General features: G+C 51.1%; 2 protein-coding genes across 5 annotated transcripts; one reads left to right on the top strand and one right to left on the bottom strand.

Moving 5' to 3' along the window:
• Positions 1–187: 187 nt before the first annotated feature.
• mcm3ap (minichromosome maintenance complex component 3 associated protein) lies at positions 188–16,987 on the bottom strand. Of its 3 annotated transcripts, none has more exons than XM_052069980.1 (29): positions 16,970–16,987; positions 9,897–11,448; positions 9,462–9,700; positions 9,191–9,272; positions 8,864–8,993; positions 8,470–8,648; positions 8,242–8,381; positions 7,655–7,852; positions 7,262–7,530; positions 7,030–7,192; positions 6,633–6,790; positions 6,319–6,542; positions 5,868–6,124; positions 5,675–5,775; positions 5,436–5,567; positions 5,196–5,309; positions 4,703–4,855; positions 4,417–4,614; positions 4,249–4,317; positions 4,037–4,171; positions 3,754–3,898; positions 3,368–3,632; positions 3,170–3,267; positions 2,675–3,065; positions 2,307–2,585; positions 2,090–2,222; positions 1,580–1,747; positions 1,204–1,357; positions 188–1,064 (listed from the first exon to the last, which is right to left on the bottom strand). In XM_052069980.1, exons 2-29 carry the CDS (start codon positions 11,374–11,376, stop codon positions 897–899), a joined length of 6,222 nt encoding a protein of 2,073 aa, XP_051925940.1. In that variant the 5' UTR covers positions 11,377–11,448; positions 16,970–16,987; the 3' UTR covers positions 188–896. The 3 variants fall into 3 exon arrangements, with proteins under 3 accessions (XP_051925940.1, XP_051925939.1, XP_051925938.1); XM_052069979.1 differs by lacking the exon at positions 16,970–16,987 and adding an exon at positions 11,555–11,698; XM_052069978.1 differs by lacking the exon at positions 16,970–16,987 and having other exon boundaries at positions 9,897–11,686.
• Positions 11,860–19,514, top strand: clk2a (CDC-like kinase 2a). 2 transcript variants are annotated; one of them, XM_052070024.1, is made up of 13 exons: positions 11,860–12,089; positions 12,798–13,003; positions 13,793–14,099; positions 15,074–15,164; positions 15,844–15,910; positions 15,989–16,105; positions 16,183–16,349; positions 16,541–16,635; positions 16,741–16,870; positions 17,381–17,463; positions 17,756–17,835; positions 18,050–18,140; positions 18,246–19,514. In XM_052070024.1, exons 2-13 carry the CDS (start codon positions 12,798–12,800, stop codon positions 18,432–18,434), a joined length of 1,623 nt encoding a protein of 540 aa, XP_051925984.1. In that variant the 5' UTR covers positions 11,860–12,089; the 3' UTR covers positions 18,435–19,514. The 2 variants fall into 2 exon arrangements, with proteins under 2 accessions (XP_051925984.1, XP_051925985.1); XM_052070025.1 differs by lacking the exons at positions 11,860–12,089; positions 12,798–13,003; positions 15,074–15,164 and having other exon boundaries at positions 13,947–14,099.
• The last annotated feature ends 1,879 nt before the right edge of the window (positions 19,515–21,393 follow it).

The raw sequence follows: 21,393 nt of genomic DNA, 5'->3' as shown, positions 1-21,393 counted from the left end.
TTTGGAGTTACTGTATTTTAGCCATCAATGCCCCGCTACACCACATCACCACCCGGTTTTAGCTCACAATTGGCACACTATTTGAAGATGCGACAGTACATGCATATATGTGTATATGTGGGTGAATACCCACATATACATAGAGAGAGTGTTTACTTTCATGATATCATACCAATTGAGAACAGACTTGTGTTATTTATTTATTTATTTGAAGCGTCAATGCAGGATTCAAAACCATGACCAGAAGTTAGAAAAGTTACTATTTTTCATTACAATTTCATTTCAATACATTGAATACTCAAATACAACCCACGAGAAAACACACACACACACACGCACACACACACACACACACTCCTCTAGTTGAATTCCTCCTGTGCAGCTTGGTCTCTGTTTTGTCCGCACACTGCTTTGAATGTCTGGACTTGGATTTCTCTTCTTCCCACATGCCCCAAACCAAATAAAAGTGTGTTTTTTTTCCATTTCTGTCTTGTCACCTTGATTTGGTTAAACTGTCAACGCACTTGTCCGGTTTGTTTAGTTTAACACTGACTAGTGACTAACGAGTATCACTTTGCGCAGGTTATCGAAATCGGGGCAGATACCGAGCATGCGCAGTTGCACAAAACGACAAGCCCAAATAAATGACACTTTTGTTGTCACGGCAACCAATCGACCCAACACCGGCGGCAGCAATTTTAAGATGAACACAGCAAGATATGATGGGTAACTCGGGGGGCCAGCGCCGGCGCGTTCCAATGAAAACGGGTACGGCGTCAAGTTCATTTAATCTTGGTTTCAAAACGACTAGTGTCAAAGAAAAGGTTATAACAATTCAAATAATAATGACACCGCTGCAAGTGCAGTTGTTCGAAATGGGTACGCTTTGTGTTGGTTCAGTCTTCAACAATGCTCATCATTGCACTCAGTGTCAGTTTGCAGGCCGATTCTTCCTTTTGGCTGGCTTCGATCTGCTGCTGGAGGTCCCTCAGTCGCTCAGTGACTGACAAACGACTCCTCTGGGTCAGCTTGTCCTTCTCTGCGGGCTGCGGGCTGCGTGCTTCCTGGAATCAAAACAAGGGTCCTGAATTTTGAGTCGGGGTCAACTGGCCTGTGCTCGCTTTGGTGCCGGCGGGCCTCAGGCGCAGTTGCGGGCAAGACGGGTGTCAATGGCAATTTGTCCGAAAGGTTAAGATGTCACACCTTTGCGAAAACGGCGTCCAAAGGCTTGGCTGGGGGCCGGCGCTCGAGAAAAGCGGGCACGGAGAGCATGACGGAGGACGGGATGAGGAGTGGCGTGAACCATTTGCCCGCACAGTCCCCACCATCGAGCCAACGCCGCAGTAGCTGTGTGCTCCTGCAAAAGATGCCCGGCGACAGTTCAGACGTGCGCAGACTATTTTGGTCACACGGCAGCTTGCCGTTGCTGCTGCATTCAAAAAAAAAAAAACGCGAAATGATGTGACCAATTTACGGGAAAGAAAAAGTGTGCTGAATCGTGCTTCCACAAAGCGTGATGAACTGAGGTAAGCTGCCTGCCTGTAAAAAAAATATTTTCCTGTTGAGCTAAGGCAAGTACCTTCGGCTTTCGGCCTTCTCCTCCTCTAAAGTCAGGAACACTTTGTGGGCGAGCGCCTCGATTGCGGTGGGGGTGTCGGAGATGTCCACAGGGGCCTCCGGGGCGCTCGGGTACAATCGCTGCCTGATTGTCAGGTTGTTGGGGGTGGTGCAGGGAGCCAAACTTGCCCTTTGAGGAGGGGGGGGGGGGGGGATGAGAAAGCCAGACAGACTGCTTTTTTTTTTTTTTTTGCTTGCTTGGTTTTTCATGACAGTACAGCGGTACCCTGGACTTGAGAACCGAGCAATCGGAGGAGGGAAAAATTCATCCAAGTTTGAAAATCGGGATCGGTTCAAGAAGCCGTCGCATTGCTGGTAAAAGCGCTCGTTGCGCAGACCGGCGCTTCTGAGGCTGAAGTTTGAGTGACGGCGGCACAGTTAAAATCGTTCACCGTAACTTGCTTTTGACCAATTTAAAAGTGTCATCGCAAAAGTTTTTTTTTAAAAAACAGGCTTTGGAGAACTTTTGTACCTTTTGTCATCTCGCCGCTTGTGCCCGCGCGTCGTCGTGCCGACGGCCTCGATCCACTCCTCGGGCGGTTGGAAGCGCTCGAAGGCCTCGTCGAGATAGTAAACCAGGATCTCCCCATCTTCCGTCACGGCATCTTTTCAAGAGACATACGACGCGTTGTCACAGGGACTTGTCGTCAGGTACAACGCGGCTCAAAACAACAGGAAGTGCCGCAGACCTTCGCAGACCGGCTGTCGGGAAAGCGGCCAGTCTTTCAGTTTGTGGTCAATGCAGATGACGAGCACGTCGACCCAAGGGATCTCGCTCCGAGCCGGATTTGCGTCGCGCGTATCGTCCCAGACGTTCTTGGAAGCCCGGGTTTGCCTGCGCTGGCCTTCCATCCTGACCCGCTCCAGTAGATTTTCCAGACGCGACAGGAGGAGGGCCCGGCTGCCGCGCGACACTCGCATCTGATCGGCGTAGCCGTAGACGGCCGAGCACATCTCGGACCAGGCGTCTGCAGGAAAAACAAGTTTAAAAAAAAATTCACGTCACATGGCACGTACATGTTTGGAACATTGTCAAAAAAAATTGGACAACACCGACCTGAACTCGAAAGTCGCTTCCATTGCGGGAGGCGCAAGTTGAGGACGGTTTCACGCAGCCAAGCCAGGTGCGGGCCGGCGTTCCAGCCCAGACGCGGAACAAAAGCGCCGTTATCGGGAAGACAAAACTCTGCGGGCGGCCAGGAGATTTTGGAGAGCTCTTCCGACGAAACGTGATCGGCAACGTGGCCGATGACGGCGTTGTACAGCGCGACGACGGGAGCGGGATCCGGCCACGGGGGGGCGCCAACGCCGCTCTCCTGGCGCCGAGCGCAAAGCCTGCGGCTGAACTCGCGACTCAAGGTGGCCTCCACGAGTTGCGCCAGCGGGCGGCAGCGAAGCGGGACGGGCGGAGGCGCGCGGCGCAGGAGCCAACGAATGGCGCAGCCGAGCTACAACAAACCGCAGCCGGGTGGGCGGGGGAGCAAGTATTCAAGAAAATCCGCACGAGTGAACATTTGAGCCGCGTTTTTGGCGTCAATTCAAGTTTTTTTACCTGTTTGGTTCCCTGCATGTCGTCGGTGGTTTCGGGTATGAACATCAGCGTGTACTCTGCTATGAGGCCATCCTTGACCAGCAAAGGCAACATCAGTTCTGCAAGCCCCCCCCAGAAACACAAACAAATGGGACTTTTTTCTTTTTTTTTTTTTTGCTCACGAACCCCCCGCTGGACACAAACGTGACTCAGTCGTACCTTCCTCGAGGTTTTGAATGTCGCGTCCGCCGCGGTCAGACCCCGGCACCAGGACCACCAGAGGCGGCGGGCGGTGCCAGGCGCTGGCTTGTTGCAGCTGCTTGAGCTGAAGCAAGGCCGAGAGCAGAGGGACGTCGCGCTCGTCGCCGCGGGCCTCCAAAAAGGCCAGCGCGGGGAGCAGCATGATCAGCGCCGACGTGCCCTGCAGCTCACGCCGCTCCTCCGTTTGGGATAAAGCCGCGGCGCTCAGCGGACCTCTGGACACCTGCAGTACACGCGGCGTAACAGCGCCGCAAGTCAATATTCTCAACAGAGACGATTCTGTCAGGCATACTAAACAATCCGACGAATAAAAGTGCGTAAAAGCCGCTCCTCAATGTGCAGACCTTGATGCTGACGTGGACTTGATGCCTGATCTCCCGCATTTCGTTGGACAGGTGGAGGGTCCGCAGAGTGCCGTCTCGCTGTTCCTCCGTCAACTTGGAACCCGGGCTGCCAGCGAGTTTGGCTTCGAGCCAATCCGACAGAATCCTGGACGGGAAAGGATGCCCACGTTTGGCCAATCCAACTTTTTTTTTCTTCATAATTCTCGATGCAACATGTGGACAAAAATCGGGGGCTACGTGTGCGCTCGAGTAGATCCGGCTGCAGTCATTTCCCGCCACTCACCTGTCTGCCAGGCTGCCTACGCTCTCGTGGTCGCAGGGAAGTAAGACGACAGCTTTCCAGAAGATTCTATCAGGCGGGTTGTGAAGATTTGCCATCACCAGTGCTGGCACGTCGAGCGGCGCCCACACCTTCTCGCTGTGACACACACACACACAGAGAAATGACTAAAGGCAAGACAGCAGGGGTTGCTCGGAGCCAACATCGGAACTTACTCAAGAAGTTGCCGATAGTAGTACTGGACTCTCATTTGGTGGACAGCCAAGTGCCTCATTTCCAACACCCTGAAGACGGTGAGAGACGAAGGGAGCGATTGAGTCAGGTGGGATGTCGTCCATGCACACGGGCACGCACTAAAAAAAAAAAAAAGGAGAGACGACGACCTGGTGCTGGACAGCGACAACCTTCCTGCGTTTCCCAAGTTGACGAGCCCACAAATCAGATCCTCTCTTGACTGTTGTGCAGGAGCGCTGGGAGCCAGCGCCTTCAATCGCAGGCGAGGGTCCACGAAGCAAGGGGCTGCCGGGAAGCCTCTCATCTGCCTCCTCAGCTGCCGGCGCACCGCCACCACGTCGCGCCACCTGGTTGGACACGGACGCAGACAAAGGAAGGCTTTTTTTTTTTGGTTCTCTCCCCCCCCCCCCCCCCCCCCCACCCTCCCTTACTTACCTTTTGATGTACTTGCGAGCACGCTGCAGCTCAGCTGCAAGGATTTCTTCCACCAGCAGGGCAACGTCTGCTTTCAAAGTCTCCTCAATGAGACTCGTGCAGACCTCTTGAGAGCATTTAGCAACACAACGGGCTCTCTCATCCACGGCTTCCCTGAAAAAAAAAAAAAAAAATCAAAGGAATTTAATAAAAACAACAATTACCTTCTTAATTATTGTCTGATAGTAAACGATTTAATATTTCAATTACGGTTGAATGTTTTTTCCCCCCCTAGGTCTCCTTCCTATGTATTTTTTTTAAACAAATGCAGCCAATAAATTAATCTGTGTTCACAATATTGGAGGATCAATGAGAGTTGTTATTCACACGCAATAATAATAATCATCATCATTAATTGCCGTGCAATTTTTGTACGAGCTCCCGATGACGACTTCACCAAATTCTAGCAAACGCTCATCAAATGGCAGGAGATCAAAACCATCCGGAGCCTTACTGGAGCACTGTGGCGGCGGTCTCCTTGATCGTCTCTTCTAAGACTTGCTGCAGGATCTCTGAGAACAACGAGAGTCTGAAAGTGGCCAAAAAGTCGGCATGTTCCTGTTTTCGCCTGGGGGGTGGGGAGGCAGCGAGAGAGGGAGAGAGTCAGCCATTCAGTTTGCATCGCCATCACTGCGCCAATCGGCATTTCTGGGTCTCTTTCAATGAGATTGGAGGAAGGCAAAAGTGGAGCAACCTGGCTTCCTCGAGCTTGCGTTTCTCCTCAGCAACACGCTTCTGTTCCAGATGGATCTCGCTCGAAGACAATTCTTGCAGCAATTCTCCTAAAACTTCATTTGCTATGGACTCTGCCTGCAGACAGCTCTCACTGCAGATAAAGCGTGGAAAGGTTTATTGGGGGGGGGGGTTAATTAATTTAAGTACCAGAGATGCAAGTCTGCGTGACGGATGACGCAACAGATCACGCAAATTTACCTGAGAGCTATGCTGGCATAGCAAACTCCATCGGCAGCGACCGCTCTTGCGGTCGTCTCGACCATTTCATCAATCAAACGGTCCACTTCGGCTGTAATGTCCTGAAACGTTGCGGGGAAATGTGATCAATTATACGCAGATGTGAACAGATGGTGTGCAAAAAATAAAAAAAAAAAGGACAGTATTCCCCCACCGCATCGCTAAACACCAGCCGAGGCTCCGGTGCAGGTGACGGTGCTTTGACAGGGGGAGGCCGCGCTGCGGGCTGGACTGGCTGCGGCGCGTCCGTTCGGAAGGCCGAACTTTGAAAGGAATCGGCAGACTGCGTCTTCTCGGCGACGGCCGGTCTCAGGCCATAAACATTGGGGACATCGGGACGCCCGATTGGCGAAACCTCGGCTTGGAACTGGAGGCTAGGTGGGGTCTTCACCTCCACCGTGGCAGCAATAGCTTTAAAAAAAAATGGATAAGGAGATGAAGGACAAATAAAAAATGTGCATCATATTTTGGGGGGGGGGGGGGTAGGTTTCTCGGGACAATGAGTATGGTTTCCCCAGCTTGAATTTTCCTCTCTGAATCAATGGTTGCAACATCAAGAGGTCAACGCGTGGACATTTTGAAGGCGCGCTTTCGTGTGGGTTCACCTTTCAATTGCTTGGCTGCGGGCTCAGCCTGAGGAGGACCTTCTGCTCTGTACTTGTTGTGCGAGTCAAAGGTGCAGACGGGTTGGTGCCGAGGGGGATTAGGCAGGGGGCCTCCATTCACCACTTCCCCAGTTGACAATGTTTTTTTCGCTTGAATGACCTCCGACTTCTTCTGGGACAGCAACTCGGGTTCCTGATAGGCTATCCGATTCAGCTCGACCGCACTGGCAGCAAAAAAAGGGGGACAATCCGTCAAGATGTCGCGCCGGGCTCGTCTCTTTTCTTTCGCGGGGCAGAGAAGCAGCGCCACTCACCCGTCGCTGATGCTGAGGCCGTACTGCTGGATGAAGGCGCTGGCTTCTATGGCGCTGCGGAACATCAACAAGCGAACGATGTCCTCCAGCGGAAAAGCGGTTGACCGCGGACCCACGGTGTGAGCAAAGGTCAAGGTCTTTAACGCTTTTCCTCTGACCTGCGCAAAGACGAAAACAAGACGCGGGATTTACGACTTCCGAGTTGAATTCCCTCCGCTCGTCGCTCATCAATTCAGGAATAGAAACGCGAGCGATCCGTTTTTGCGCAAAAACAACAATTTCAATTTTTTAAAAAGCGAGCGAGCTTCGAGGGAACGCGGCATTTGCCAATCTTTTCGTTTCGATTTGCGTCGGGTGTTTCTGGCGTGGATAAAAGAATGCTCCTTTTGTTACAGACCTGATTGAAATATCTGTGAAGGAGGCAACCGGCCAGGTAGGAAGCTCTTTTCACCAGCTTGAAGAATCGCACAAAGTTGTTGCTGTTGAGTGCGGCAAACGCCTGCACTGCAAAATGCACCTCGGGGGAGTTGCGCACTTGGTCGCGGAACTGCTGCACCTCACTGGACAGACAAGATGGAAACCGCTGCGTAAGGAAAACTTCGCAGCGCGGGCTATTTTTGGCCACTCACCGTAGGATGTCCCCGTCGTTGAGCTTGAGCAGGACGCTGTACTGGCGGAACTCGGCCTCACGGGGGCAGTATGTGTGACATTCATTCAGGTCCTGGTACATTTCTTTCAGGCTTTGCAGGCACTTGGTCAAGTTCTCGTTGTTGATCTTTGCGTCGTAAACGGACATGGGCTCTTCGCAGAGATGGTGGGCGCAATGTAAGTGGAAGCGGGTGCACTTCTCGATCAGGGCGACCGTTTGCGGGCAGCACAGATGCTGCTGGGTGATGTCCTGCGGCAAGAACAGAACGGCTCCGTCGAAAGCAATGGGAGGGATGCGACATCGTCCCGAGATTCCGAGCGCCCCCTCGGTGACGGGGGAGCGCCCGGCCAGGCGATCCGAGTCGGATTCCTACCTTTCGTATGCCGCGGGTCCTGTTCCAGACAAAATCGTACCAATCCCGCAAGCTGTCATTACCCTGGTCCATGATCTGAGTGACCAGGTAGTCCATGGTCATGCTGAGTACTGGCAAGGGGCGAAGTTCATGGGGAAGGGGCTCTTCCTGGTCAGCCGATGAGCGGCTGTACTCTTTGATGGCTGCCGCGTGATCCACCTGGGTGTGCCAATCGGGAGAAATACGCTACTAATTCGCCCTTTTGGAACAGCATTAAAAAGGTCAAGACGACCCAGGGCATTGAAAGAAACGATGATCGACCTTGCGATGATGACTTGATTCTCGTAAAGAATATTTTCCTTTGCTCGGCTTTTGTTGTTGTTGTTTTTTTGTGTTTTTTAGAACCGATGGGTGGCTGGATTACATTTGTGTGTGCAGATTATTGACAAATTGCATTTACTTGTCCACATTTCTGGGAGCATTCGGACTCATGTGGATTCTGAAATGTTTTCCAACAAATCCTTTGAAGGCAAATGTAGCCCCCCCCCCTCAAAAAAAAAAAAAAAAGCAAACAAAAGACTATCGTGACAGAATCCTGCAAACGGTACCATCTCTGTGTCGGGGAGGACTTCATATATGCTGAGCTGGTTTCTCGTTTCCCTCATGTATCGCTCCTTCTCGGGACACATGTCAGGACACGTTCCGACAAAAACCTTCGAGGTGTAGATGTCCGTAGTTTTGGATCGACCTAGCGGGCAGAAGTACGGAGTATGGCTGCGATGCTTGAGGTTCAGCAACAAACGCAAACGGACGCTAACGACAGTCGGAAAGCATACCTTGCCGCACAATTCTGTCCCTCTGCTCCAGGAGACGGTACTTGTCCTCTGATGTCTCAGCCACTACGCCGATGAGGGGGGCGAGGCACTTGGAGCTCAGGGTCGTCGCGACGTTCTCCTTTTGAAGTTCAAAGTCAAGCCGGAGAGACTTGCCTATCGGTGACTTCTTCATTGGTGACCTGTCGGGCGCACGGATGATCCGACAAAGCGGTGGAGGAAAGACAAGGTGGGCAAGCGCGCGGACACTTCCAAATATTCCATATCCCAAGTCTCGTATCGGCAATCGTGATACCATGCAAGGGGTCGTGCCCCAAGATCCAAAATTGGGCAAGTGTGTGGGGCATTTGACTCACTCCTGTAATAACAAAACCGGTGTTGGTGTGTTGGCCGTTACCTTCGGGTGAAGGCGCTGCTCAGCACAGGACGTTTTAGAGGCGATGAAGCCTTGACATTAGCACGGTCCGGGTTTGTAGCGTCTTCCACCATTTTTCTCGCCGGGGGTCTTCGGCTTTCATCCCCCGGACCTGATGCGGCGTAAATATAGACAAAATAGTTTCGGGACAAAACGAAAAGAAAACGTGAGACTTTAAAACAGGAGTTGGGGTGCCATTTTCAAATAAATGTATCGAAATAAAGCATCGCTGCGTGATATGAATGTGCTAATATCTGCTCGCGCTGGATTCGTCAATGAAGCGCTTCGTTATCTTGGTTTGACTCGCACTTTGCTTCTTGCGCTGCCACAAAAGGATGAGCTCATGCTGATGCAGGACTTTGCCGTTCTTCTTTGCCTTGGCTGCGGACGCCTGCAAAAAAAACGGACACGCTCATCAGATGAACGGTCAACACTGATCATGATGAGCTCCACCTCAACGAGTAAGAATTTGTTTTTCAAATCATCATCTGCGGTCATTTCCAATGAGAGACGGCAAGTCACTCGACCCGTAACGGGGGTAGGGGGGGGGGGACCGCCCTGTGGTTAAGAGTCAACTCACGTGGTTGTTGAAATGCACGATGGCGGTGTTCTTCGCAGGCCGACAGAAGACCTTGCAGACTTTGCCAAAGCGAGAAAAATGCTTCTCAATGACGTCCCTTTTGTTGAGGGCCGGAGGCATATTCTTGCACTGAATGACGGTGCAGTCGGCGGGAGACGTCCCACTAGGGCCATTCGAGCTCTTGCGACGTGCGCCGGGTCTCAATGGAGTCTTGGTTTCGGCCATCAGTTCTTGGGGGTCTGGTGAATCAAGAATAAGATAAGGTACGGCCTTATGGACACTGTGGAATTTTGAAAAGAATCTTGAGATAGCGTCTCACAAGCACAAGCGGTTTATGCTCGCTCTCAAGCTCAATGTCGTCAAAAAAAAAAAAAATCACAGTGTCAAAGCACGCCGAGTTTAGAGGCTTGATTTTCTGTGGCGTTGAAATCTCACCTGACTCTTCATCCTTTTGCAGTAGCTGAGGGCTCAGGGCTTGTAGCACAGTCAGCTTTTCGCCGAGGACTTGGGGGTGCTCCCTCGTCACTTCCTCCGGCTTCTCTTGCGGAGGTTCCTCTGCCTCTTTATCACCTGGATTGGCCGCAGCTCTCCGGAGTCCACTGAGTGCTCTGCTGAATAGCCCCACAGGGGCGCGAGCCCTCATCAGGGGCCTTTTTGGGGGCTGTCTCGTTGAAGAGGTTTCTGCCGTTTCTTCCTCCTTGGCAATAGCTTCGGGCCCAGCGGCGGACACGTTTGTTGTTGCGGGCTCTTCTTTACGTTTCATACCTTTTCGAAGTTGCGCAAATACATTGGCGTCCGCGTCCTCTGGCGTTTTAGTCTCCAAGTTAGGCTCTGCTTTGGATTTATTGTCAGCGAAAGCAGAGGGTTGAACAACGGCGGTTCCTCCAAAAAGTTGCATCGTCTGGGGTGAGAGGGTTTGGGTTGAAAAGCTAAAAGCGGATGGCGCTTTCGGCTGCGTGGTAGACGCGCTGGGGTTGGAACCCGAGGGTGCGGCGGGCTGGGAAAACGTGAACTGCAGAGCGCGAGGGGGCCCGCCGCTGTTATTGAGGGTTGTTTGTGGGCCATTCGGGACCGGAAGGGATGGAACGGCAGCAGGCTGAGAGAAACTGAAGGCCAGAGACCCAGAGCTTGGCCCGGAGAAGCCAGTGATGGTGCTGCTACGACCAGCGGGGCTGGAACTTGTCTTCTCTGCGGTGCTGCCAAAAGGTGAGCCGGACAGTGGGGTGGTTTGAGGGTTAGGGGGTTCGGGGCTGCCGCTGTAGATGGGTTTGAAAAGGACTTCACTGGCTGGCTTGAAACTGAATTCTGATCCAAATCCTCTGCTCTGGGTCTGAGTAGCACCAAACACATTACTTGTAGCGGCGGTAGTTGGTGCTTGTCCAAATACGGACTGACCAAAACCGAGCTGCCGAGGCGGCCCTAATGAAGCAACAGAGGCCGACTGGGTGTTTCCGAATCCTGCGGCCTGCTGTCCAAATCCTGCCAGCTTTTGTCCAAAACCTGAAGACGGCCGTCCAAAACTCGGCTCCTGACCAAAGACAGACTGCGGTCCAAATGCAGGTGTCTGTCCAAAAGCTGAAGTCTGACTTGGTCCACCAACAGATCCAAAAGCCGGTGCGGCGGGGCTACCAAAACCAGAGTTGCTTGCTCCCACCGTCGTCTGGCTAAAAGCTGGAGTGTGGCTGGGGAGTGATGAGGCTTGGGGCGATGGCTGTCCGAATGAGGGACGCTGTCCCAACATAGGCAGTTGGGAGGCCGGCGGGAGACCAAACGCCGATGATTGAAACATGCCCACGTTCTGAGGCAGACTGCTGGGGGCTTGCTGTCCAAATGACTGGAACAAACCAGCGTTGGCGTTGCTCGTCGCTTGGAAAACTCCACCCCGAGGACTTCCGAAGGGGTTAGATGGATTCATGTCGAGAGCAGTAGAGTCCCGGTTGTTCTAAAACTCCATCCGGCTAAACGGCAAGAACCCGCGTTGCTCCTGCTGAAGACAACTGTGTGAAGAAGACGGGGGTGGGGGCTAGGTCACGGATGCAGTTAGCGTGGTTCCCCGATCCATATACACACGTAACTTAGTAAATACATAATACCTAAAAGAGAAAATATAATCACATTACTCCTGTTTTAAAAACATTCTCAAACGTCGACCGCAAGTTCCTCCAACATACAAAAACAAGTGGCACATCCGGTTCCGGTCAAAGATGCATTCAAAGTTCCTTGGAAATCGATGGGAAAATAATTATAGTCAAGGTCGGCTTTGTGCTGACGAAAAACAATTCGTTCTGGCAGAATAAATACATCTTATGTTGATTTGACGTTTTTTTTGGGAAGGCGTGACCATTACGTGGCGTCGGGTTTTAACATCCTGTTGAGGTTTGGAGGAATTCCGACTTCAATAAGTACTTTTTTCCCTTTTTTAACCATGTCGGAAAGGCAAATTTCCCAGTGTCGGGGAACGCACCAGCTGCTCCACTCGTCGCTGGAACGAGCTGGGCGCACCAAACATCAAGCTATTTACTAGCAACGGAGCTTGGGAAACCGAGCCAATGACTATATAAATGTGACACAAACACCAGCACCACGGACTTCTTGTGGGACAAGCGTACAGGGCTCGCTGCTAAAACGGTAGGCGTTGAAACGTGTACCTGAATAACCACATCCAATCCCAACGGTTAGCACGAGTGCTAACTGCTTAAGCGTAGCTAAGATGGCGGTCAAATTATTTACATGAGCAAAAGCCGCTGTCTGATTTGCTATCTTCTGCATCCACTGGTTTACACATTCCTGCTTGCTTCGGTCAAAACTAAATATGACAGTCGAGCAATACTATTTGGCCAAAACGATCTAGTCTAATAAACCGAGACGATGTTTGCAAGGAGCGACATCTAATTTCGTCGCATGCTGGAAAAGAATTCGTCATAACAGTGTAAGTACCAAATTTGAGTTCCGATTTCTTAATATTGGCCCAATGCATGTGTTTGGTTCTACTTTGTTGAGGTTTCATCGCTAAATCTCTCGCTGTTTGCGAGCGAGAGCGTGCATTTATTGAGGCTATTTATATGCTTTCCGCAACGCAACGTGAATGGGGTCCTTTCACGTTCACCCACTTTTAGGCTTGCTAAGCCGTTAGCTCCACGTCGCACCTCAGACAAACTACGATACCAAAACCTGAATTCATGTTCGCAAACATTTTTTTCCCCATGAACAATAGTTGTTGGTGAATTTGGGGAACGCATGCAAATCAGTTGCTTGCTCAACTGGAATGTCGTTGCCAAGTTGGAGGCGCCGCAGGCTCTTCCCCTAACCTGTCTGTCATTCCAAAAAACCTTCCAGATGCCTCACACCAGACGGTACACGTCCTCGGAGAGAGACAGTCGCAGCAGCTACAATGGTCGTTACAGAGAGAAAGAAAAGGAGAGATGGCGCAGGCACCGGCACAGAAGATCACCCTCTTACTCTTCGAGCAGTGACAGAGATAGAGATCGGGACCGAAGGGGACGGGGACAGAGACACGATGCGAGTTATGTACGCCCAAGGAGGTGTGTTTGTGTCTGGGTGCGATCCTAATACATTTTTTTTAAAGCAGCAGCAGTTGGATATGAAACAACTTTTTTGTTTTTTTCATAGGCAGTGACGTTTTGAGATACCAATGACCCTACTTGGGAAAAAAAACCAAATAGTTTTAGTGATTTAGGTGTTTTTTTCCTGGGGGGGTGGGCAAACATTTGAAATACAAATATTTTAAAGTCACAACAAAAACAGTGCTGCTATCACAGAAAGATGGCATCTTCGGTGTGGAGGTTAACAAGTACACAACCATTCCAATTCACAAAGAGACTCGGACCGTACTTTGCAAGTTTAGGAGACCAGAGTCCGAGTTCTTTATACTGAAAAATTGTGTTTTATCATCAAAGCCTTGGAGCGCTTGGTGCCGGGGGGCACTCCAATTAAAAATAAACCCAAAACATTTCAAGTCATTCTCTTTACACTTAAACGGCTCGACTGCCTTCATAGAAAGACATTCGGTCCCCAAAAAAAAAAAAAAAAAGTGGTACAAGTGACCGATGATGCAAAGAAAATCCCTGTGAAGGGTAAACAAAATGGCCGTCACATGACATTTGGTGACATTCCGGGGATCAAAAGCAAAATATGAAATGCCTGCAGCTGAGCTGTGCGCTTCTCCGGCCCACGAATGCACTGAAAAAAATAAAATAAAACACAAGCAATCGGGTTCAAGCCATTGCCCATTACACTCACTCACCCCCCCCCCAAAAAAAAAACTACAACATGGATCACACGCCAAATCTCTTTCTGCGCCCCCTATGCAGTCGGAGCTACGACAATCGCTCGGCCGAGCAGCAGCGGCCATTTGAGCGAAGATACTGCGAGGGATACGCACGCTTGGATCAGAGCCGAGATGACGCTCGCGACCACGACAGAGAAAGGGAGCCGCACGCGGCGGCGGCGGCGGCGGCGGAAAGTTACTATCCCCGCGACTTCTCGCCGAGCGTATACGACTACCGACGGGGCCGGGAAAAGGAACGGCAGCGGGCCGATTCGTACAGGCGAAAGGGCAGCAGGCGTAAGCACAAACGAAGGCGGCGTAGAACCAGGTCCTATAGCCCATCGTCCTCGGTGAGTACGGCCACATCTGAGGGGGTCTTTTTCCACTCTCACTTCCTCTTTTTCGGGGTTGTTTTTTTTTTTCCTCCTCCCTCTCTCTCTCTCCCTCTCTCCCTTGCGCTCGCTGCCTCTCTTTCCTTTTCTAACCATTGATTCTTCACAGCCCCTGGACTGGGTAAGTAGCGCAATCTTTCCGAGTTGTTTTGCATTTTCTTGTGTGCTCTGTTGAAAGGGACGTGAGAGCATTTTCATTTTTTTTTTTTTTCCCCCCCCAAACGCTGCTCGGACAGTTTGAGTGGTGAACCGATACATTGCTTTTTCATTTCCTGTCAAGACACCCCGCAACGAGTTGCATTTGGGCAAAAAAAGTGAAAATGTTCCACCCAAATTGATGACATTTTGATGTTTGGGCACATGAGCATTTCAGATAGATGTTTTTTTTTTTTAATTTGATTTGTTTGTTTTTTTTAAGCGCATCTTCAAGCGTCTATCCGGAGCGGGTGTTAATTTTTCCCGCTCGCTCCCATTTGCTCCCCTCCTGATCGTTTAGCATTTTCTGAACGCCGCCGACAAGGCAAGCTAACGCGCTCCGATTTGTAATCTTTTCTTATTCGGTCCTCGCGTCGACTGAATGGATAGATGTGCCCAGTTGCTTACTTGATTTTTGTTTGTTTGTTTGTTTGTTTGTTTTTTTTTAAAGCAGCTGTGGTTTCAAGGTAGAGAGGGGGTGGGGTGGGGGGGAAGCAGAGGACATCATGTGATCTTTGACTTGTTCCCTTGCACTATATTCCCATGGTTATCTATTTTCTTCACGTGGCGTCATGCGCAAATCGGCCCCCCATGACCACCCGCCCCACCGACAACTCCATCAACGCCCTCCTTCGCCCTCCTCGTCTGCCTGTGCCGGCCCTCCCCGAATACCCCCCCACGCGCCCCCAACTTGGTTGCGTCGCGACCTGCTGCCGGCGGTTTGGGTGCGAAAACAGCGGAGCAACAGCCGGACGCGGGCACTGAGTGTGAGGGACGACGAGGAAGGGCACCTGATCTGTCGGACTGGGGACGTCCTGCAAGAGAGATGTACTCACTGCCACTACTCTTTATCGTAACCCTTTCTCCAACATGAGTATTCAAGCTTTGAGCATTTAAATGGGAGTGCCTGATGATGATGATGATGATGATGATGATGTGCTCGAAAAGCGCACTTCGCTCTAGCCGAATTTGGGCCGATTTTGTTTTGTTTTTTTGGGGGGGAATGGAAGTGTGCAGCGTTTGTTGATGTTTCACAAAATAGAATCTCACTTGCAAATTGTTTGGGTGGCGCATTGCGACAGCTAGCTAGTTGTCAAAATGGTTTCGGAGATTTTCTTCAAATTGGACTTTTGGGTCAATTTCCGTTTCGGCATTTGCACCCAAGCGCACATGCACCTTGCACGTTGAATTTGTTCAAACGGGTTATTGATTTGATTCTTCAAATTGGGGGTTGGGGGCTGCAAATGGGCCATCAAAGGAAAAGGAGCATTTCTCACACACACACGCCGTCTCTATTTTTTTAATCCTTCATGTTATTTCTCATCGCTTATTGGTTTTCAAGCCTGCCCGATTGTCTCGGCAGTCAACAGGATATAGCTTCTCGGGATGCGTTTGCGACCCCGCCCCCTGCAGATCCATTTGTCTGACTCTCCTGTTCTCCCCCCCCCCACCCCCCCCCCCTCGCTGTCATTCCCTTCGCCCCTCTTCTCTGTGTGCTGCGTTGCAGATGAGATCGTCAGCACTTTGGGCGAAGGCACCTTTGGGCGGGTGATGCGCTGCGTCGACCATCGCAGGTACGCCTGTCGCGCGTTTGCGAATACGCAGGTTTTGCTCCGGAAGAATTTGGCTGACGCCTTTTTGTCATTTTTCAGAGGAGCATCCAGCGTTGCTTTGAAAATTATCAAGAATGTGGAAAAGTACAAGGAAGCGGCTCGCCTGGAGATCAACGTGCTGGAGAAGATCAACGAGAAGGACCCGGAAAATAAATAGTGAGTCGCGCCCTCGAACGACGCCGCCATCGGTGGCCGAGCATTGACGTGCGCGTTCGCTCCGTTTTGTCTCGCAGCCTGTGCGTGCAGATGTACGACTGGTTCGACTACCACGGTCACATGTGCATCTCCTTTGAGCTGCTGGCGCTCAGCACCTTCGATTTCCTCAAAGAGAACAACTACCTGCCGTACTCCATTGGCCAAGTCCGACACATGGCCTACCAAGTCTGTCTGGCCGTCAAGTGTAAGTTCAAAACCTTCTTCTCGTTTTTGGCGCAAAGACAAGGAAGGAAATCGCACCGTGCGCGGCGTCGATAATGAAATAAAAATCAATGAAACTTTAAACACGATACAATTTTGCTCATGGATTCCTCTTAACACTCCTTGTCAAAGCGACGGCGCTAACGGCGGCGTATTTCTCGTCCCGCTTGGCAGTTCTCCATGACAATAAGCTGACGCACACGGACCTGAAGCCCGAGAACATCCTTTTTGTCAACTCGGATTTCACAATGTCCTACAATGTGGAGAAGGTATGATGCCGGAGAAGCTTTATTCCGTTTATGGAATCTGCTCGAAGTGAATCGAGCACCGCAATGATGGCCTGTTATTTTAATTTTTTTTTTTTTGTGTTGCAGAAACGAGAAGAAAGGACGGTTAAGAGCACAGCTGTACGCGTGGTGGACTTTGGCAGCGCCACTTTTGACCACGAGCATCACAGCACTATCGTGTCCACCAGGCATTACCGAGCCCCCGAGGTCATTTTAGGTGAGGACGACCCGCTCGTTGAAAGTCGCTTCTTTCAGACAAATTCAATCTGCTGTACGGTCATCACCCAAGAGGAAATTTGCATCGACGGTAACGTACTTGACTTTGGAGTCGGTCGATCCTCCACGAAGCGTCTCCAGTGGGTCCCGAATGCCGCCGCTCGCCTCTGGACCGCCGCTGCTCTTCAGCGGGAGCGCGGCACTCCTGACCCGGCGTCCCTTCACCGGCTCTCCCATCGAGTTCTGTTGAAGAAGATCCTGGCATTTGTATTCCAATCTTGAAATGGCCCCGCCCCCGACTTAGCTCTCGCAGCGGAATGAACGTTCGGCCACCACTTGTCATTTTTTAGATCCGATATTTGTAGTTGGACCGTTTTTGTGTATTTGTTATCGTCCGACTTGTTTGTATGCAGCGGCGGCTGTTCGAAAGGACCCCGGAAATCGTCTGTTGAGTCGAGACGTTGACACGTTGTGATCGACGGGTGTTTTCTCTTTGTTCTCGGTGGTCTAGAAATGGGCTGGAGCCATCCTTGTGACGTTTGGAGTATAGGATGTATCCTGTTTGAGTACTACCTGGGCTTCACCCTGTTTCAGGTACGCGCAACCCGTTTAGTTTTTTAAAAAATCCAATATCAAGAGTAGAACACGCCGTGCTGCATGTATACTTCTTGTAAACGGGAGCTTTGGATCATCTTGGACAATATGATGAATGTGGTCACCTAGACAAATACTTTGCGGGATCGTCTGGCAAGTTTGTAATTAGGGGGGGGGGGGGGGGGGAAATCGCTCGTCAAAACTAGCCTGTTTCGCTTTCAGTTCATTCGCCACGGACGTATGAATGTTGTGAAGAGTCTTTTTGAGTCCTTTGGAATGGCTTTTTCCTCAGACTCATGACAACAGGGAACATTTGGCCATGATGGAGAGGATCCTTGGACCCGTGCCATCCAGAATGATCCGCAAGACCAGGTGAGAACCGCCCCCACCCCTGCCGGCTGCGGGAGGCCCGTCCGACACCTTTGCTGCGCACACTTAATAGCTCAGGCGGAAGGCTTTGGAAGACAGGCAGGCGATGCGATTACTCTCGTTAACGAGAACTAACCAAAGAACTTCAATTTTTTTTGGGGGGGGGGTCACGAAATGCACATGAACATTCTTTTGCCGTCGTTTGCGCCCCTTCCAGGAAGCAGAAGTATTTCTACCGAGGCCGTCTTGACTGGGATGAGAGCTCCTCGGCGGGGAAGTACGTCCGGGAAAACTGCAAACCTCTCCGGGTGAGAGCAGCGGGTGGGGGAAGGGGTGGGGGGGGGGGAATGCATGGCCTCCTGGACGCGGCGGTGACCTGATGGGAGTTTCCTTTTTCTTTGCGGCCCCGGCAGCGATACTTGCTCTCGGAGGCCGAGGAGCACCACCAGTTGTTTGACCTCATCGAAAGCATGCTGGAGTACGAGCCCTCCAAGAGGCTGCTTCTGGCCGACTCCCTCAAGCACCCGTTCTTCGACTTCGGGGCGAGCGGCGAGGCCACGGGCGGGAAGAGCTGGGAAGCCAACCGCGACATCAGCCGGTGATCCGCGGCCGTCCGGCACGCCGGGATTTTTCGACGCGGAGCAGGTGAAGTCGGACGCTTTCGCTCGGTCGCCGTTCAAGCGCCAACACCTTCCCGCTATACTTCACTTTCCAACCCCCCCACCCCCGCGGCTTAGCGGGGCGTGCGGAGATCTCCGCAAGACCGGGTCGCTCTCTCCATATCAGGAATCACGTCTGAGCACCAACAGAAGCGGCCCGCCATGCGTCTCGCGTCTTCCTCCTGCCATCGCCCCCTTTCCGTCCGATCATGGTCGTTTTCCGGAAAATCCGAGACTTTATCCAGGAAATCGGCCCCCGCGTGGAATCATTTGGGGGAGAAGAAACGTCTTCCTCTTGTGGAGGGCGATAAGGGGGAAAAAAAAAAAAAAAACAACGCAGCGAGCAAGCACGCTGTCCCAAGTCATCCACAAGAACTATCTTCAATCCGATGTTACCGACCTCAGCGGTGGTTTTTCCCGTCGCGGAATGTCGAGAATGATGCAAGTGTCGGTCAAATACGTGCTCTCGTTTTTTTTTGTTTCATGCCTAACTCGAGCATGTTGGCCACGAAAAGTTTGTTACTTCTTGCCACTAAGACACACTCCACATTCACGGAAGTCTTACCGGTCGTTAACGCCGCCGAGCACCAGGAGAAGGTCACGTTGTCACCATCGCGGCTTGATCCGTTTGGGCGTGCCCCCCCCCCCCCCCCCCGTTTCTACAGGCACGCTCATAGAAACGTCCTCCGCTGTGACACGTCGCTTGCCCGAGCCGTGGAATGGCCCCTTCCTGTTAAAAACAAATCAAAGAAGACATTGGTGATATCATCGCGCCAAAAGTTTGCCCGCTGACGAGAAGAAGCACACGTCCCGTGCGCTGTCCAGACGGGCTGCATACAACTGTTTGATATTTATTTTGGGCGCTAGGGATTAAAATAGGTCATTGTTCTCCCCTCCCGTATATATGTGGATTGTTTTTTTTTTTTGTGGGTTTTTTTTTCTTTTTGTAAGAAATGAAAGCCTATCACGGTGGATATATGTGTGATGCTGTCCAATTAAAGTGAAAGTCCTCCTTTCCAAAGTGAGACTGCTGTTGGGATTTTGTGCGAGGATTTGTTTTAGTCCTAGTTTGACAGTAAAGGGAAGTCACTGTGCTCACCGCCATCACTTTTACGGAACAAATACATGCCAAAAAACTACATTGGGCGGTACGGAACAGGCCAAAATCCAGATGGCAGTGCGAGACACAAGCTTAGTACTGGAATAAGTCTCTGCCATTGTCTTGACAAACACAAAAGTGTGTGTATGTGTGTGTTTGAGGTACTTTCCTAACCTCGTTAGGAAAATGTTTTCTTTGCACAGTCACAACCTCAAAATTATTTTGCTGCACTTGTGACATCTTTGCATAACCGACTAAGTGAATCAAACCACATCTCGTTAGTTGTATCTCGCTTTCTTTTTGTGCCCCACTGACATGTCACTCACTGAGTCACTCACCGGACGTTGTACATTACAGCGGGGGGGGGGGGGGGGGGGGTTTGCTTAGGCAGGTGTGACCCTTTCAAGTAAGCTTCCCCATCTGCTCATTCTATGCCACTTCTGAGTGATGTCGCCCACTGCCCCCGTTTTTCCTTCGGTCATTCGAAATTCTGTTGAAATCATAATAAAAAATACCCAGACAAAAGGCCAAGCCATGTAGGAATAGAAGAGGATCTTTGACAAAGCATTCCCATGAATTTGGCGCTATGGAATTGTCCATATCATCTTACACATATATATAATTTTGTTTGTTTGTTTTTCTAGGCCAAAGCCTTGAGACTGTTGTCGTTTCCGCAGCGCATAAGCAGGTGCTAAACTATTCTTGGTTTCATTGGATGAGCAGGAATTGCGTCTTCTGCTAATCCACTTAAAGAACCACTGACAGAGGGCGCCGGGGAAAATACTTCAAAAGGGGCCCGCACAGAGTAGCCAAACGTGCGCACATTGGATGACTGCAAGCGAATCCGATCGATGGACCAGGTTGGGTTCATTCGCCGCAGCGCTCGTCGGTGGGTTCTCTTGGGGAAGTAAGTCTGCAGGACAATTTTCCTCTTTTGCATTTGCAGGTGAATTAGTGGCAACGCCTATTTGGAAACGGGAGACACTTTTTGCAAATGGATGCTATTTTGTCCTTGGGGGCCCCCCTCAAGCAATTCACCAGCACGTGCGCGCCTGGAAAGGGCGACCCCGCCCCGATAGGGGCCAAAGGCCGCAGAAGCAGCTTCGCGCGGCGGAGAAGCATCAGCAGGCGGCGAAGTTTGCCCTGCGGTGGCCAGAAAGTTCCAGACTCGCACTGGCTCAGAGTGTACCAGGCTGAAGTGAAGAGAGAGAGGTAAAGCCGCCCGATTGTTGACACTTGGCATTCGCCATGAGCTCAAAATGAGGCAACGTGGGGGTTTAAATACGAGACTAAGGAATGAGATTTCATCCATCCCTCACTCAGAATGTTTCTTTTTCCTATCAAATTCACACATATTGTAATATTGTATACAACTGTACGGCATACAATACCTCCCGCCGCCACCCCTCATCTAAAAAAATAAATAAAAACATTTCGTGAAATAGTGAGGGGACAAACAATGCTCCTCCAGTTTCAATCCCTCAAAGGGGGCAGAATACATTTTATGGTCTCGTGGGATTGAGCTGGCGCTGTTGCCATGACCCGGCATTCAGAGATGCCGTGTCTAACGGCTTTAGGTTATTTCAATGTGTGACTCATCTGAAACATTCGGCCCGACAGTCTTGGCTTAACGAGGACTTTACTCACAAGAATAATCCGCTTGGCCACGTGCTGTCCTTTTTTAGCAGTGCTGTTTTTGTCCTAAAGGAAACGACAGCAGGCTGTGCTGGCCAAGAAGAACGCCGAGCGGTGCGTCAGGAAAACTCACTTCAGGAGCCATCACTGCCTGCCAAGGGTGCGTGG

The sequence above is a fragment of the Hippocampus zosterae genome, chromosome 7, assembly GCF_025434085.1.
Source record: "Hippocampus zosterae strain Florida chromosome 7, ASM2543408v3, whole genome shotgun sequence".
Lineage (NCBI taxonomy): Eukaryota > Metazoa > Chordata > Actinopteri > Syngnathiformes > Syngnathidae > Hippocampus > Hippocampus zosterae.
Note: the sequence above shows the minus strand (reverse complement) of the source record. Positions and strands in the feature narration are given on the sequence as shown.